This window comes from Pyrus communis, chromosome 17, assembly GCF_963583255.1.
Source record: "Pyrus communis chromosome 17, drPyrComm1.1, whole genome shotgun sequence".
In the NCBI taxonomy this organism is placed as follows: Eukaryota; Viridiplantae; Streptophyta; class Magnoliopsida; order Rosales; family Rosaceae; genus Pyrus; species Pyrus communis.
This window is the reverse complement of record NC_084819.1, coordinates 14,133,747-14,151,022: the sequence shown is the minus strand read 5'-3', so window position 1 is coordinate 14,151,022 and position 17,276 is coordinate 14,133,747. Positions and strand designations below refer to the sequence as shown.

The window sequence follows — 17,276 nt, the reverse complement described above, 5'->3', positions numbered from 1 at the left end:
ATGCAATTGGTACAACCCATCACCTCAACTCATCCAACTGGATAACCCTTTAGCCCCATCACCTCCGTCGCGGAATTTTGTCATCCAACACCCAAACTTGCCCACCCCGTCTCCAAATTTCCTATTGCCAAACTTCACCAACCATCCAAAATTCCAAATAGGGTAGAAGAAGTACATGTAATTTGTTAGGATTGTAGAGAGACAGCATATGGTGCCATGATGAAAGGTTAGTTTTTTGCCCCAAATTTTCTACGGTGGAATAGTGGAGGATGTCATTGTTTTCATAAGATTGTGGGGTGTTTTAATTTAGTTCAAATAGGGGTAAAAGAGAAAGTTCATGTGAAAAAATGAAAGTGTGGGGTGTTTTCATAAGATTGTAGGGGTGTTAATAAAATTACCCTTATTATATCACATTAAATACTATATCATTTTTAGTCATTAAACATATTCAAAGCAATTTATATAAAAGTTTAGCAAACACTCATACACTGCTTTTTTTATTAAAAGCACTTTTACAAAAAAAAAAGGTTTATCAAACACTTAACAACTTTATTTGACAGTTGTTTATTCTCACATCACAAAACAATTTTTTTTTAAAAGCACAACAATACTAAATTAGCCCTAATAAAGCAAGAAAAATAACTTGAAAACTTACAGTGACACCTCCCATGTGCTGCTTTATGTTTTGAAATTACTTCCGAATGAATGAATAATTAAAGAATCACAACGAATTATTACACAAAGCGTCTGGGTGGTGTAGTCGGTTATCACGCTAGTCTCACACACTAGAGGTCCCCGGTTCGAACCCGGGCTCAGACATTTTTTTTATATTTTTTTTTAATTTTCGCGGGTAGCCTCCTACTCGCCAACATCCCGAGTGCTTAACTTGTTCCAGTCTCCTTCCCCAGCATCTATTCATTTCATTTCCCCCAATTCTTCAATTTCCAGATCACGCGCCCACCACCACCGTCCTCCTCCCAATTCGTTCTTTCTTGGCGATCCTCTTTCCTTTTTCTGTCACCGACCGCTTCTCCATTTCTGGCTCTCCTTCTTCCTCAGTGCACACCACCTTCTCCGTCCGACTCAGTCTTAGCTAGGGTTTCGAACCCGCCACTACAGAAATGGATTGGGGCAACGTCACGGCCGAGGATGTCATCGACGCCCTCCGCGAAGTCGACTGGTCGTCTCCGCCGCGCCCTCTCTCCGAATTCTTCTCCAGGTTCACCGTCCCCAGATCCTCTTCCAAATGGAATAGCCGCCTCAAATGCAATCTCTACTAGTACGATCCCTCCTCTCTCTCTCTCTCTCTCTCTCTCTCTCTCTCTCTCTCTCTCTATATATATATATATATATATATACACACACATCTCTGAATCTTGTTTCTAAATTCACCTTGTTAAATTTGACTGTAGAAGTTCGAATCTATACCCTTCGTATTTGTGGAAGCCCCAAATTTTTTTTTTCATGATGAATTCAGTTCAAATTATGAAGTATCGGAGATTGGGTGTTTGAACATTCAATTACTTCTGTTTAATCGTTTAATTTGCGATTTTTCAAATTTTGCATGGTTGTGCAGCTACAGGACCAACTACTTCCTTTTGATCGTGTTAGTTCTTGGTGAGTATACAAGGCAGCCTCAATATCTTTCTCTAATTATCCCTCTTATGGCTTCCGTCTATGGGCCTACATACATGTTTTTAAATCTCCAATTTCGACTGCAGGCTTGGCTTTTCTTCGGAGGCCACTCGCTCTCATCGCGGCTGTTCTTACTGCGCTAAGCATTGCTTTTCTCAATGATAGGTAATACACACCGATCCTGCTCACTTACTCCTGATTACTGAGTGTCAAGTTTTGGATTAATCGGGTGATTCTCATCTGTCCATTTAGCATTTCCTTTTTAAATTTCTTGAATGGGCATCAGTTTGTTATTTGGAAATAGCTGCACTGTCCTTGTTGCGGTAATTACCTCGGTGTTTGCTTAAGCATGTTATGGTGTTTCAGTTCTTTGTAGAATAACTTAGTACCTCCAAGTAATTTTGGTTTTTATCTTATAATGAGTTTGTGGCTTTGAGTTTGGACAAGGTGATATATCCAGAAACTTAGATGAGAAAAAGTAGTTATTTAGATGATGAATTCATGAAGCAGAGTATTTGAAATTCAGTTTTAGATGAGTCTACTTATACCATATAGGTCTCGTTTGGTGTCTAGGATTCAATAACTCACTATATTGAAGGTATGTTGAAGGAAGGAATGATGTTGTGCCCAACTTGAAGGTAGAAGATGGATTACTCGTTAAGGAAACGTATCCATTCCAATCTCTCTGAAAATGCTAGAAGTTGACTTCATATGTAATCCTTTTCTGATTCACTCAAAATGAACAACCTTCAATATCTTGAATATGGTGGATTATCATAGAGACTCAGCAATGCAATAGGGTTGCCATTATTCATGTTTTTCATAATAAAAGAATTCATGTTTCAATGATACACACTTCTCAATAGTTAGGGTCATTTTGGTCTTTCTACAAGCATCTTGCATAAGTTATATGATCCCTTATTTCTTATTTCTTACTGGTTACTATCAGTTATTTATTAAAGACATTGTTGTACGTATCATTGCTACAGCTTTGCAGGTACCTTTAGTGAGAAAGTATCAAGAACCGTGAGACAATTCTCTCCACATTTAGCTGCAAAGATGAGACCTCCTCTTACGTAAGTTTGGTTGCTTATAATTGGACCTACTGTGAACCCAGTACAGTTGCTTTATTGATTGTTGCATTATTTCCAGGCCTGTAATTCGTGGACGTCCATCAGCTAAAAGAGCAATATTCATATGTGGACGGCCTCGATGGGTGTTTGTCATGATATTCTCTTCTGGTACGTAAATCTTCTTTACTATATTTTGTTTTGGATTAGTCAAGGCAAGCTAGTTTGTGACTTCAATATTTTATTTTGGTGTTTACTTCTATCAACTAGTAATCATTTCATTGCTTACTAACCATTTATTTCCTATTTGTAGTGAGTTTCATTCTATGGTTCGTCTCCTGTGGTCTCTTAACTGTATTGTGGGCGCTCGCTTTTGGACTTCTTGGTATGTTACTTTCCTAAAATATATATTCATTTTACTCACATGCTGTTTGCTTTCCAATGGATTTACAATCTCTGTCCCTCTGTCTCGCAGCCACTTTGTTGCATGCAAGCTTCAGAACGCCAAACTTGAAAGCACGCCTGAACACTTACCGTGAGGAATTCCGAGCAGTTTGGCGCAACTATAGTGAGCTTTAGCTTTCCTAAGATGTGAGTGAATCCTGCTTTGATTCTTGTTTGACTATGCTTTTGCGCGGGTTCGTTTTGTTTTGTACTCGCTGTCAACTGTGTACTTTTCTAGCTTGCAGTTGCTAATGTATTCACTGAATTGTAGTTACATTTTTTGAGTAGTTACAAATGAATTGATACAGTTTATTTTACCTGTTTCTTCTTCAACAGCCTTTTATTTTCCTATTTAGGCATTGTTCTGTTGATTGCGAATCTCATACAAGATATGTGATTCTGAACTTGAGCTTTGCTGTGGCTGCTTTCAAATAATATTGGTTGGACTGGAGTTCTCGGAGCTCAGGTAAAAGCCGCCTCTTACCTTTGCAAATCACCAGCAGGATGTAAATTGTGATGAACTTTGTTAATGTAAAGAAAACTGCTTCATTTCACTGCCCGTATTTGTAAGAAACATTTAAGACGGCCTTATTATGTGCAGGAGTTGCTAACATTCATAGAAAATCTATGGGCATGTGTTCTTCATTGCCCTTCTGCTTGTCATAAACTCTTTGTTGCCGTTCATAGAATGTAGTGATTTAGTTGCATGAGTTATAGTATCTGATGCTTTTGAAATATACCCATAAATGATATTGCATGTTGGAACTAGTTTTGTTATTTGGTTTCCGTTGCTTGCGGGAGATCCCGTGTTTTCTTTTCCTGCGCCCCGCCACCCTTGATCGAATTAAGACTGTTCATTACGTGATTAGACTCTTGTTTGATAACTTTAATTAGTCTAATTGTGTGACGAGGTTAGAGTTTTTGTTTGATTGGTCTAATCATATGATAAGTGAGATACAGAGAGAATCGTAGCCATGAATCCATGATACGTGTGGTCAAACATGCAAAGACTGGTTATTTGTGAATTTCTTTAGGGGACACAAATTGTCAACCAATCTTAATGATCGGCCGCTAACCTAGAAACATGTTTTTGGATTTGTTTTAAGACGAGACACAGCCACCTTGTTATGTTTGGTACTAATCTTAATTTCGTCAAGCAATTTCCTTTGCATGTTCTAAATCTTTAATTATAGGCCTTGCTTATTGTGTTGACTAGGGATAGGCAACGGTTATGGGTGGTCCAAATATAGATTGAGATTAAGGGAATTTTAACGAAAAGCTCCCAGTAGTGTTCACTTTAACAAAAAACCATATCTTTACGCTAAAAAGTCAATCATGGTACTACTCACTTTACCCTGTATTTTGTTATTATTGTTAAAACTCAAAGTTTTCAAGCTCCTTTCATTAGTTTTCCTCGAGATTAATTGGTTCATTAATTAAAAGGAAAACTAATGAAAAAAGCTTGAAAACTTTGAGTTTTAACAATAAGGACAAAATAAAAGGTAAAGTGAATAGTATCAAGTTTGACTTTTTAGTATAAAAATTTGATTTTTCGTTAAAGTGAACAGTATCGCGGGCTTTTCGTTAAAACTCTCTTAATTAAAAGTCAAATCTCATGTCTGTGTTGGAGTTTTTAGTGTTTCTGTTAGGCGAGAGGAAAGAACAAAGAGAGATATGTGTACCCATTTGCAAACGAAAAAGATGGTCATATGAGTACGCGTCTGTTCTCGTGGGTAATACTTATAATAACCTATTTATATGTCACGGTTAGATGATTATACCTATAATCATGTATTTATATAAATGGTTACCCATAATCGTAGTTGTCAAGTGTAAGTCTGTTCTCATGGATAATACTTATAATAACTTATTTATATGTCACGCTTAGATGATTATACCTATAATCATATATTTATTTAAATGATTACCCATAATCGTAGTTGTCAAGTGTAAATAGACAAATAATCGCGGTTATTAATACCTAGAATATTTTGCCCATCCCTAATATTGAGTGGTCAACTGGAATATTTTGCCCATCCCTGGTATTGAGTGGTCAACTGGGTTTCCTGTTACTTAATTAGCATGCAAAAGTCAGATTATTATTTTAATTGAAACAGCTAAACTGGTTTGTTAATCTAACCTCACACCGCCTACTTTATGCAAAGGAATTTTGGTGGGAAGAAAGAAAGGAAAAAGCGCCTGGTCACAGATGTATTATGCCATCCAGAATCCAGATATTATTGTTATATTTATAAGCTTCTACTAAAGGATTTGATTATACTAGTATTTTAGAGTGGGCCATATTGCACACAAGATCAACAAAAGGAAAACATTAATAAAAGTAGAAAAAATAATTTATTTTCACACATACTTAGTTATTTATTAAGATCGACTCATTGTGTAGTTTAAACTTTTTGCTCAGTTAAATTCTTTTGTACTTACCAAGGGACAGAGTAAACAGTTTGTTGGTAAATATTTGCTTTAAGAATTGATTTCCGCACTCTACTTAATCACGTCCTTTACTTTTGTATTGATATAGTCATTTTAATGGCTAGAAATCATAAGGAGTGGAAGACGTGCTTAATGATTTTTTCAACAGACCCACAAATAGAGAGATTTTACAGAGTGCTCAAAATACGGACACATACATCATATGTTATTATATAGGTGGAGGGATACTTAAAAAAATAAAAAAAATAAAAAATAAAAAAAAACTTATATCCAACTTGCATAATAACATATGGTGTCCAGTCTGTGTTCCGGCCATATTAAGAAATCTCTCCCACAAATGAAGGAAAAAACAAAGAATTATTATTATGTGGCTTAAAATAAGAGACGAGGAGGGAGGGGGTAGGGGACATTGGGTCGCTGTAAGGCTTGAATCCAGAGTGGCCCACGTTATTTTGGCCTTTGTAAAGCTCATCTAAGCCCATGTGCACCACTAGAATTCCCTCCCCTCCCCCAGATTTCCTGTCCGCTGATTCTTCCACACCAGATCATAATTTGATTCCATTTTTCTTCTCTTTTTTAATTCCCTCCCATAAGAAATTAAGTACTGATTTGGTATTGAGATGCTTTTATAAAAAATGGGTATAAAAAAAGTTCAGCTCAAAAAGATGTTCGGTAAACACTTATAAACAATTTATTTTCATAGTTTTTGGTGAAAAAAAACTGAAAACGTGAACCAACAAAAATGAGCTTATGCTCACATCACAACAAAAGCAGTTTTTTTTCTCAAAGCACAGTAATACCAAATCAGCCCTAAGGATATGTATATATAGCTGTTTGGCGTGAGAAAACCAGCATAAATATATTACTGTGGCGTGGGGAAACCAGCATGAATGCATGTAAAGTTATAAAGACGGTACGACGGTGGAAAGCAACTTAAGCAAAGGAGCAGGGGAAGGAGGAGGAAGAGGAAGAGGAGGAGGATGCCATTTGGAAGAGTAAAGATCATGGAGCATTATCTGTACTGGGCAGAAGCTTTAGCGACGGTTTGGGGTTTCATACTGTTGGTGGGTCTCATATGTTGCTGCCTCGGCTCCAATCCTCGCCAGAATGCCAATGGAAGCACCGGAAACGCCAGCTTTAGCTGCGATGCTGGTTATGCCGGTTGCTGAATATTTATCAGTTTTCTTTCTCCTTATAAGTTAAGTATTCAGTCTCTTCTTTTTTCCCCCTTTACTTTTAGCTTTATCCATGGTTAGGACCAGCTATACAGCAAACATTCGTTTAAGTGTAGAAAACGAAAGGAATATAGGATATTCCAGATCATGTATTGGCGGTATAGGAGATGTTAGATTTTGGCTGTTTCTCCTTATACATTAAATACATAGTTCCTACGAGGGCCCTATCATTCCGTTCGTGCTACAGTCAAACACGATCGCTACTAAGAAGGAGCGCAGACGAAAATATAGAAGGATGCAGGTTAACTAAAATGTGTGTGTGTATGTATCATGCATATAGTCAAGTCGAATAGTAATATTCTTGTAGTTGGGGATTTTCCAAAGTAATTTGTTGATTAATTGACGCTTCTCTTCAGCTATTAAAACTTCCCATGATGTTGTTTTCTGTTTTTTCCTTTTTTTTTACCTTCTGTTCTTTGTTAGGATCTGATCTGTTGCGTTTAATTTTCGATTGTAATTTGGGTTGGTTCTATTTGTCCATGTAGCAGGCAAATATAGTATTTTTTTATGCCTAATTAGGTGGGTCTTCTCATCATTATAAATGATCACATATGATCGGCACCCACTGCCCTCCTCAATTATTAAGAAGGAAATAAGGCACTCTGTCGATCAATGGTGGCAAGGATTGGAACTTGGGAGACAATGAGGGTTTTCCATGTGACGCTTCATGTAAGAAAACTAGAAATCAAATCCATCTAGCTACATGCTAGTCATTTGGGGTGTTACAATATTTAGGCTCGATTGAATCCATCTGGCTACTAACTATAGCATGCTATAGTCGTTTGGATTTCTTCAACGGAAGGTAGATCAGGCAACGGTGTGTCATCTATACATCTTTGCTTCTTTACGAAGCGAGATATGCACATGCTTTTTCACATCCGTCAGGATTTTTCGTCGCCATTTCAGGGTTGGTGGTCCATCGGGCTCAATGTGTGTTAGAAAAGGGTAAGGGCCATAAAGTCTCTAGATCGCCATAGTTCCCACTAGTTTCTGTTCGACTATCTTCACTCGGAGTACGTGGTAATTAATCTAAGGCCAAATAAGAAGGATGTGGTCCCATTAATTTCTTAAACATTTACTTTTTAAGTTGTTTCTATTAGTAAAGTCATCACTTAACAGTTTATTTAACAAAATATTTAGCAGATATATGACATTGTATTGTTTTAAAGATGATGTGAGTTTGCAATTGCACCTAAATTTGAAGGTACGAACTGTATACCATATATATTTTTTTAATTATTTATTTTGAAAATTCAAAACAATATTTTTAGTTTAGGTACTAATGGAAAAGTCAACCAAAATCAGTAACTTTTCTTTACGTGATTGCCACTTAATATCAATAACTTTTCTGGCGACCAATGGTTGGCCGTTGACTTTGTCATATATTCAGAGAAACAGATCATCGACCCACTCCTAACCACACTGATATTGTCTCAACTTAACCACCTATTGTTAGGTCATAGGTGGTGGATTTTATCACAAAATGTCTTGGTATAAATAGGAGTGGAAACATACACTTATATATTGTATATTATTTTCTTAATTCCTCGATGTGGGACTTACATTTTGTTAGAGCATGCCTGAAAAACAATTGACGTGACAACATGTAATTGGTTATTCGAGGCAACCCAATGTCGAGTCATCGACAACAAAGGTCAAGTGAGAATTTGTCCATCGAGTGTGTGATCTAATAGTGAATTAGGAAAGTTCATTATTCATTAGGATGAGTCCAAGGAATAACTTAAGTAGTAGGGACGAGATTGCAAAGATATTCCAATCTGGAGATACGTATCCTACAAATTGCATGCACCATTGCACTAATCGGGGGTGTTCGTAATGACTGAGGAAACTACACACCTCGGAATGAGATGCGAAGCTGGTTCCCCAATAAGTATCGTAAATTGCATGAAAGTAGGATACTCCAAATACCATACAAAAATAAATTAAAAAACTTCAGATGTTATCCCATGTAGTATAATAATATCTGTTGCTCGCATAGGACCAACCTACTTAAAATACTCGAGAGCCTTCAGAAAATTTGTCAGGTAACCAATGAAGAATATCACATCAAGGGTCACCCCCAAACCTATTTTAGTCAGCCAATAGAAATTAGTTCATATCAAATACACTGCAGCTGATCAGATCAAGAGCTAAATGTGATTGTAGCGCAACGATGCTTTTTGTAACAAACAGGGCCTTGGTTCCTATCAAACACACTGCACCAGATCGCTTGTAGAGTAAAGGTTTGCTGCCCAAGTAAACTCTCGACCAAAAAAGCTGGGTGGTCGTATGACAATGCTGATGTTTCTTGGTTTGCTGCCCAATTAAACGGCATTGACACCAGTCAATTTATGAAATTCGATTCCTTTCCGGCCTAACCAAACGAGAGATATTCAAGGAACAAGAAACAGTTGCTATTCCTTCTGTCAATTCCTCCCAAGAAAACGCAACCTATACATTCTCTCAATTCCTCCCACAGGTTGTGTTGCGGGGGAGAGCCAAGGGGAGGTGGGATGGGATAGACCTGCATCTAAAGACGATTTTAGTCCCACGATTTGCAACATATTTTTATTGGGATGGGAACCCTCGTGAAGTCCAAGTGCTGAAGAGATTCATGTCTTCCAAAGATCCCACCATTTTTTTTTTCTTTGCGTGATGAGAAGCATTGTTTCTTGCAGAAGAAACTTAAGTCACTACTGAACCTTGATTTTGTGTTCATGGTATTGAGTCGGGACAATCGGGGTGTGTTTGTGTTATGTAGAAGGAGGATGCAATTATCTCTTTCTGTTCTTATTGACTTGGAAGTGGGTGGTACTGGTGATCCGATTCACTAGCACATTACGTTCTTTTATGTATATCCAGCAGTGATTGATAGATACAAATACTGTGGCTGCTTGAGATGTTAAGGCTTAAGAAATGCCTCTGCCTTACCATGGATCTGCACTGGAGCCCTCGACGAAATTAAGTGTCAATGAACAGGAAAGGAGCAATGTCAGAAGTGAAAAGGCAAATGGGAGGGTTTTCACGATGCAGTGATCAAACGTAAGCTCAAAGATTTGAGTTTCATAGAAACAAGTTCACCTAATTCACGACACAAGGTGGACGAATTATTCAGCTGTGCCGGTGGGTGGTCTTCACGTATACCAGTGAATAACACCGTTCCGGTCATTACTTCTCTGATCAAAAATAGGAAAGGGTGATCAGCCACAAAGTCTATCGGTTCCTCCATGTAACCGCAACCATACCCATGAGTAGAAACAGTAACTGTTGAAGCTTCAGTGCGCTCCTCATTAACTTCTATGAAATATTTGTGAAATATTTCGGACAAACAAGGGTCCTCCTCACCTGAAGCTGGCGACTCCACCATCTCTGCCAAACTGTCAAAAGGTAATACAAGTCCCATATCCTTGAGAATTTCGGAAGCTTCCAAGGCAAAAGAAAACTAAATTAAACTTTGGTATTCTGAAGTCACCAACAAGAACACGTCTATGGGGAACATGGTGATCTAAGAAATTGGAGTCAAGAACAAACTTTCTCGATCAAAGCTGGTAGACCATCTACTTCATCCGAAAGAAACAAAAACATGGAGAAAAGGCGCGACCCGTCTGACCCCATTTCGTAAGGAAGCTCTTAAGACTTTGAAACCATCAAAGGCACATGTTCCTTAGAGCTTCTTATGAAGAGGTGCCTTAACTGATGATCTCCGATTGCCAAGGTAGAATTCATACTTTAAATTTAATGGATAAAACTTTTGACCCTCCTGCCAAGCTCCATTAAATTATAAAGCATTTCCAAGGATGGTTTTGGTAAATGACTGAACTGAATTTGGAGGAAGAACCTCTTTGATGAGGCCCTTGTCCACCACTTCTTTGAAAGAAGGTTTGAGGGAGAGAGACTTGTCTACCCAAAGGCCATTGGCAAAGGATAAGCAAGGACCCCCGCTAGCCGATCCATCTGCGAAAGCCAGAGGGATGAGATCCAAGGCGAGGGTGTTGAGGTGGAGAGCACGTGATGTACCATTTGTATTCCTGCCACAATGAAAAATTTCTCATTGAGATGGTCTAAGGACTCGGCCTTTAGGAAAGAGAGCAACTGGTCAGAGTGGAACCCTTCGTCCTAGCTGCAATCATCCTCAGCACAACCTGGATTGAAACCGGCGAGTACACAATGTTCTTATCCTTACCTTCAGTCGACATAAGCAGATGCTTGGTCATTCCTGGTGCGATGTCGGTTAATTTACTGACAGATTCTTCTAGTTTGCTGACAGGTTCTTCTGGATCCATTATTTGAGAAGTCGGAGGTTGATGCTGTTGTAGTTGAGGGAAGAAGGCGGCTATAAAGATGTCAGGTACGTTTGGGAGATTCATATAGCTAAGCAGAACCTTAGGCAGTTTTATATATGGCTAAGCAGAACCCTAGGGCAGTTTTACATATGGATCGTTTCAACCTCTTACTTGCCGCACAAGGACTCTTAAATGCGTTGTTATCTCTTACTTGGAGAAACATTTTAACACATAGGGTGTGGCATAATCTCAATCAACACACCGTTCACATCTATTCTATTCTACCTCCTCATGCAGGAAATGTGACGCGCAACCTCGCAGGAAATGAACGTGCATATCCAAAAGCATGTTATTAAGTTGTTACCAAACTAACAACAGTGCATTACTCGGGAGTACATCGCCTTATACCTCCGATTGTTCGTCATACACCAAACTCAAACATTCTTTATCCCTCGTTATAAAATAAAAGGCAATGTCATGCCTCACAACACCCTCATTTGGGTGGATAAATCATACATTACTTTTCAGATAAATCCTACAATAATCGCAGTCACGCTTTCTGCCACTGCTGTATCATTTACTTTTCTGATTAAGTTTACCTTCAGATCAAGAAACCATTCCTCTTAATAAGCTCAACATCCAAAACTGCGGGAGTAAAAACTAAAAACCAGATGTCCACCGCACACTTGAGCAATGACTTTATGTACCGTAGCTGCGGTCTCCAGCATCACCCAGTCCAGGGACTATAAACCTGAAACCAGTGCAAGCGTGACATAAACTATGTTAAACCAGTCTGCAACATTATATGCATTAGCAGCGTTACATCAATGGAAGCCACGTACTTACCCTTTTTCATTTACAGTAGGATCTATAATTCCAGTGTACACATGAAGCCTGTAAAGTAAACAAATGCAGAGTTAAGGAATGCTGAGCTTCGTTTCAAACTGTAATTATTGATTGATATTATTATTACCCTGGAAACTTCTCGCTTAGCTTTTGAAGTGCAGGAGGCGCAGCTACAGCAGATATCTATGACATGACAGATTATCTTAGGCTTAGAGATGTATTAACCAATAAAATCAAATGGAACTTAACCAGCTTATCTCACTGGAAACAGTTTAGAATTCAATTGACTTCATAACAGTTCATCAAATGTAATAAGCAACAGGAAAGTCTCAACATAAAACTTCAACACACTGGTTTGACAAATATGTACACCTTAAGATACTTATATGTAAATTTAGGAACACAGTTTCAAACAAAAAAGTGCAATCTATGATATTTACCACTTTGATTTGCTTGTTGTCAACCCCGCGTTCCTTTAAAAGATCCAAAGATGCTACTATTGTGCCACCTGAAATTGAAGATAAAGAAAGAAATTGAGAAATACTACAGAACTAGGGCATAGCTTATGTTTTGATACTATTTACTAGCTGCTCTTGATGGAAGGAAAATTACAGCACATGGACACTTGAAGAGGTTCACTAATCCTGAATACTCAAAAATGAAAATTCGGATACTATCACAAGTACAATAATAATAATACCTGTTGCTAGCATAGGATCAACCAAAAATACTCGAGAGCCTTCTGGAAATTGGTCCGGTAACCTAAGAAGAAGATCGCATGAAGGGTCACTCCCAAAACTATCATATAGATAGGGTATTCATAAACGTGACCACCTCATGTTGAGCTTTTAAGCCCTAAGATTAGGCAAGGACTATGAAATTGACAATGAATTGGGTGCCTCTCATTTGTTCATACTTTATCAAAGCGTTTGAAATGCTATTATTAAGTTGCTGCAGCTAATAACATAGAGATTTGCACATTAACTCCCAACAGCACCTGAAAGCAAGAGGTAAGAACAGGAACACGAAAACAAGTTTAGGCAAGGAACATTTACTTGTTCAGATATACTGTTGGTAGAAGTGTCTCCTCATCTCTGCTTAACCCTGAATTTGTAAACCAATAAATATAAAGAGATGATAACATTACATGCCCAGTTTGATAAAAAATTTCAAACTGATAATAGAAGATAAGTTTCATGAACTTCAAAAAATGTAATTAAATAAAAAGCACAGAAAATTGAGTGTTTAGAGCATAACACCAAATGATGACAAAATTTTCACTTAAGACTTCATGACCAGAAGACCTTTCAGTAATTCATGGGTATAAATTTATCGTAACAAGAATTCTAGACACGCCAAACATTCTTGTTTACTTCGACTGCAAAGTGAACAATGCACAAACCCTTCTTACCAAGATGGTACGTCTTTGTGGCAGGCAAGATTGACGATGCATGTTCTGCAAGTGCTAGACCAGCTCTCAAAATTGGAACAACCTGCAAAACTAAAACAATAAAAATCAAATAACACTCGCCTGCACTGCTCTGTACAGTGAGAGTACTGTGGTACGACAACCACTGAAACAATCTTTAATAGCAAACCATAATCAACTAATATGAAAATCCAAAGAGAACTTATAGCCGATATATCCTGAACAAGTGAACAGGATGTTCAACCATCAATAGAAAATAGAGATATACAGCTATACAGGGAGCAACATATTTGCATGAAAAAAATACAAGAAATCAATACTAAAAACTAACCAAAATAGGCTCCCTTGGATCTATGAATTCAACTGATGCAACACCCATTGGTGACTGAATCTCTCCTGTGACCGTAGGCTGAAATTTAAAGAAACAAAGCAAAATTACTTCATATGATGAAAATAGAACATAATCCTCAAAATCATTGCGGTTGCGAACTTGCGAGTGTAAATTATGAAAAACTAACCAGCCAATCTCTTGAAGCTTCATACATAAGAAGCCTCCCCAACTCAGCCATGGCATTTCCTAAAGCATACGAAAGTCAATGCCTCGTAAGCAACTCAATAACGTTTAACTATTCTAAGCTCAAAAAATAAAAACCAAACACTTAAATAGAGTTTAACAATGAATTTATCATCCGGGACTCTTCAAATCCACTCAAATATTCACATTACATAGAACCGATAAAACTAATTTGTAACTTACGAAAAATTGGACAAGGGGTTTGCTCATTTCTCAAAACCGAAACCCAATGCTTGATCAACGGGTGCGGCGGCACGAAAACCTGGAAAAAAAAAACCCAATCAACCCTTTGAATTCAGGACAATATTCAGTTATTCACACACCAAATCACAGATTCTGATAGCATGATCTATTCCCATCTCTTAAAATTCACCCCAAATTTGGCAGCAAATTCCAAACACCACAAAAAGACTTAAAAATTCAAAATTCATAGATTGTTAACCAATCAGAAACCAAACAGAGCATAAGTTGAACAGTGAATAGTGTACAGTGAACTAACAAGCATTCTGTTCCCGGAAGCCGCTTTCTCCTCCGTGGCCATCTCAGACTTCACCGCAACGAGGCTGCGCCGCCGCGTACCTGAATACGAGATCTGCCGATACAAAAACCACCCGATTTGATGCTTAAATTACCAAGGACCAAAAAATGGACGGTGAATATATTGCGTTTTTATTATTCGTGGCTAAAAAGCAAAAGCGATGATCTTTACCTTTTTGGGATTCGAAGAAGAAGAAAAGGAGGGAGTGAGATTAAGTAGGAGAGGGGAGCTAGGGTTTTGGAGGCGACAAGTGGAACCAAAACGCGGCGTTTCGGAGGAAGGACACCGGAGAGAGAATTTAATACGGCACGCCATTGGGACCAGATAGATTGGTGCAGCAGACCGGGAGGGACTATAACCAACTCCAAACAGAACAAGGAAAGATGATGATTCGGCTCCACGAAACGCGTGCCGTTTGGCCCATTGGCAGCGGGTGGGGTTTTGTCCGACGGCCCAATTATGGTACGTGGGCTTACGGGTTTGGTTTTAGACCCGACAAATCTTGTAAATAACCATTTTTTGTTAAATTGACTGAGATGATCATCTTAAATATATATATCAAATGTTGTCAACATATTAAATATTGATTAAGCTTCAAGTTTAATTTTTTGAATATAGTTTTTCTTAAATGATGTGTGTTGAACATTAATTTGGCGTTGTCTTTTGTCTTTGTGGGAAGAGCCAGCTCTTGGGGGACTTTTAGGTCGAGATGGACTTGGGCTTTGAGAACATCATCCTGTCTTCCTTGGTTTGGATTCATACCAAGTCCCAAAATATCTCAAAAGAGTTAGCTTGTCTTAGGAAATACCCGTGTAACATCAACGGCTCAAAGATAGCATGATTGATTAAGATAATGACGTGCTCAAGTGAAGTGTGGTGTGAAAGCTAGAAGATTACTGGTTTAGCATGAGATAAAAGGGGTTTGCATGGTTGCATGGGATTATTTGTTGGATCATTTGGGCTTTCCTAGGGTGATAACAAAGCTTCTAATGGTTGGGATCTTTAAAAAAAGGCTGTGGGAATTACTAAGGTTGCATGGATGATGATTCTTGAGGCTTGGAGTATGTTTCTAGGCTAAATGGAACTCTCTGGGCTTATTTCCTGGGTGGTTCCATCTCTCTGCGTTCTCTATTATGTCTGTGTGTTGCCTCTCTCTCTCTAATGGCTTTTCTCCTTCCTTTTGTAAGTGAAGGGTTCTCCTCTAGGTTTCAGAGGAATCTCCCTTTATGGCTTGGTCTTCCCCTTCCTTTCTCCATAGCCCTCTTACTATTTCCCTTTTGGTGTAATGTAGCTGCACTGTTGAGACCTGCATTCTGCTTTTTCCTAAGACACAGCTTTCTCAGGCCAGCCTTCCATAGGCGCTACTTCTGGTAGTGCGCCTTATGGCTTTCGTGCGTTGGTTGTCTATGCAAGTTGGGAAGGGAAAGTCAGCATTAAATGCCTAACTTGTTGGGTTTAACATACATTTAATAAAGGAATATAGTTTAGTCCTAACTAAGAAAATTAGCTTGCTAGGGAAAAATGGTAAACTAGGCTAGTTCTCTCTCAATGTTGCATGTGTGAAATGCAAAGGTATGGGCTTGGATCCATGGTCCTTAAGCAGCCCAAAGTCTTCCATAACCTCGATTCCGTGTAGGCCTAATAACCTTTCGTAACCATCCACAACAGTTCACTTGACAAGCCTCAAATATGTGACTTGGGCTTAGCATGAATAGTGACTAGCATGAGGAAGCTTGTTGTGATGAATAGACATGAGCATGGCGTGATTTATGTAAATATCCAACTTCATTACCGTGGCATGACATGTTTGTAAATAGATTCCTTATCGATCCTGCACCTTGGCATGTGTTTGGGCTTGAATGAAGGCTTTGCATGACAATTGGGCCTTGAGGCTTGGTTGGATTGGTGTGTTGACATTTTTGGGCCCCAACACCAGCCATGAGAATAGCCAAAGTAGGCGTTTGCCTAGGGTCCTCACTCAGACCTACTCCAACCCTTGAAGTAAAACTCAAAATTTAGATTCTAAACTTACCCCAACTTGCTTCAATAGGGCAAATATGAGTTTTAACCCAAAACTTATTTTAGGGGCAAATTTAGCCCAAGATTCCCCTAGATTAGTGGGGTTGACGCACTATATATGTGTATTTTTGTTTTTAGTTTTATATTTGTAAATTCATTGAATCCAACGACTAAGATCTAAGATAATTTTGTTAACCATATGCATGAGTTGCTTATATAATTTTGTTAACCATTCCAATTACAGTTGCCTTTGCATAAAGTTGATCAAATTTTATCTTCTATCAACTACATCTCAAGAAAGATTGAAAAAGGATTAACTATTTTATCAATTAAAAAAGAATTGGTTGAAAACTTATATTTCGTAAACTTCATTAGTACATTTGAGTCTAAAAACGCGAGAAGAAAATATTTAAGTAATGTTTGTATATTTTATTTTTTAAGGATATTTGATGCAAAAATAAATTTTTTATGTATTTAGCGAGTTCTTTATTGTACATATCAATACACAAAGAATCGAAAGTCAGAGAAATTTAAGATCCTACTTTGAACTCTCAATTTCTGAGAACCAGCCAGAGGAAATTGACTTAAGTAAAGGGTTGTACATATCATTGTCTTAGATGATGTTCTAACAATTAAAAATCAATAGTTGTGACACGTACTGAAGTTTAAATTTGTTTTGAGCACTTGATACTTGATAACATTTTTTACTTTTGCAGAAATACGATACAATCTTTGGTTTCTTTTTGACTTTT

At 38.0% G+C, this 17,276-nt stretch overlaps 2 protein-coding genes, 1 non-coding gene and 1 pseudogene across 4 annotated transcripts; 2 read left to right on the top strand and 2 right to left on the bottom strand.

Moving 5' to 3' along the window:
* The first annotated feature begins 745 nt into the window (after nucleotides 1-745).
* On the top strand, nucleotides 746-819 carry TRNAV-CAC (transfer RNA valine (anticodon CAC)). The gene has a single exon. It is a non-coding gene; the product is annotated as a tRNA-Val (tRNA).
* Nucleotides 820-911: 92 nt separating this feature from the next.
* Nucleotides 912-3,868, top strand: LOC137722342 (PRA1 family protein A1-like). Of its 2 annotated transcripts, none has more exons than XM_068461319.1 (8): nucleotides 912-1,279; nucleotides 1,577-1,617; nucleotides 1,722-1,800; nucleotides 2,625-2,711; nucleotides 2,788-2,876; nucleotides 3,019-3,090; nucleotides 3,181-3,296; nucleotides 3,506-3,868. In XM_068461319.1, exons 1-7 carry the CDS (start codon nucleotides 1,122-1,124, stop codon nucleotides 3,282-3,284), a joined length of 630 nt encoding a protein of 209 aa, XP_068317420.1. In that variant the 5' UTR covers nucleotides 912-1,121; the 3' UTR covers nucleotides 3,285-3,296; nucleotides 3,506-3,868. The 2 variants fall into 2 exon arrangements, with proteins under 2 accessions (XP_068317420.1, XP_068317419.1); XM_068461318.1 differs by having other exon boundaries at nucleotides 3,486-3,868.
* A 5,989-nt stretch (nucleotides 3,869-9,857) lies between these two features.
* LOC137722043 (serpin-ZX-like) lies at nucleotides 9,858-11,358 on the bottom strand (annotated as a pseudogene).
* Nucleotides 11,359-11,443: 85 nt separating this feature from the next.
* Nucleotides 11,444-14,886, bottom strand: LOC137722341 (uracil phosphoribosyltransferase). The gene is made up of 12 exons (XM_068461317.1): nucleotides 14,677-14,886; nucleotides 14,467-14,559; nucleotides 14,151-14,229; nucleotides 13,912-13,970; nucleotides 13,725-13,802; nucleotides 13,376-13,457; nucleotides 13,020-13,068; nucleotides 12,665-12,726; nucleotides 12,405-12,472; nucleotides 12,092-12,147; nucleotides 11,965-12,012; nucleotides 11,444-11,869 (listed from the first exon to the last, which is right to left on the bottom strand). Exons 1-12 carry the CDS (start codon nucleotides 14,818-14,820, stop codon nucleotides 11,818-11,820), a joined length of 870 nt encoding a protein of 289 aa, XP_068317418.1. The 5' UTR covers nucleotides 14,821-14,886; the 3' UTR covers nucleotides 11,444-11,817.
* Nucleotides 14,887-17,276: the final 2,390 nt, after the last annotated feature.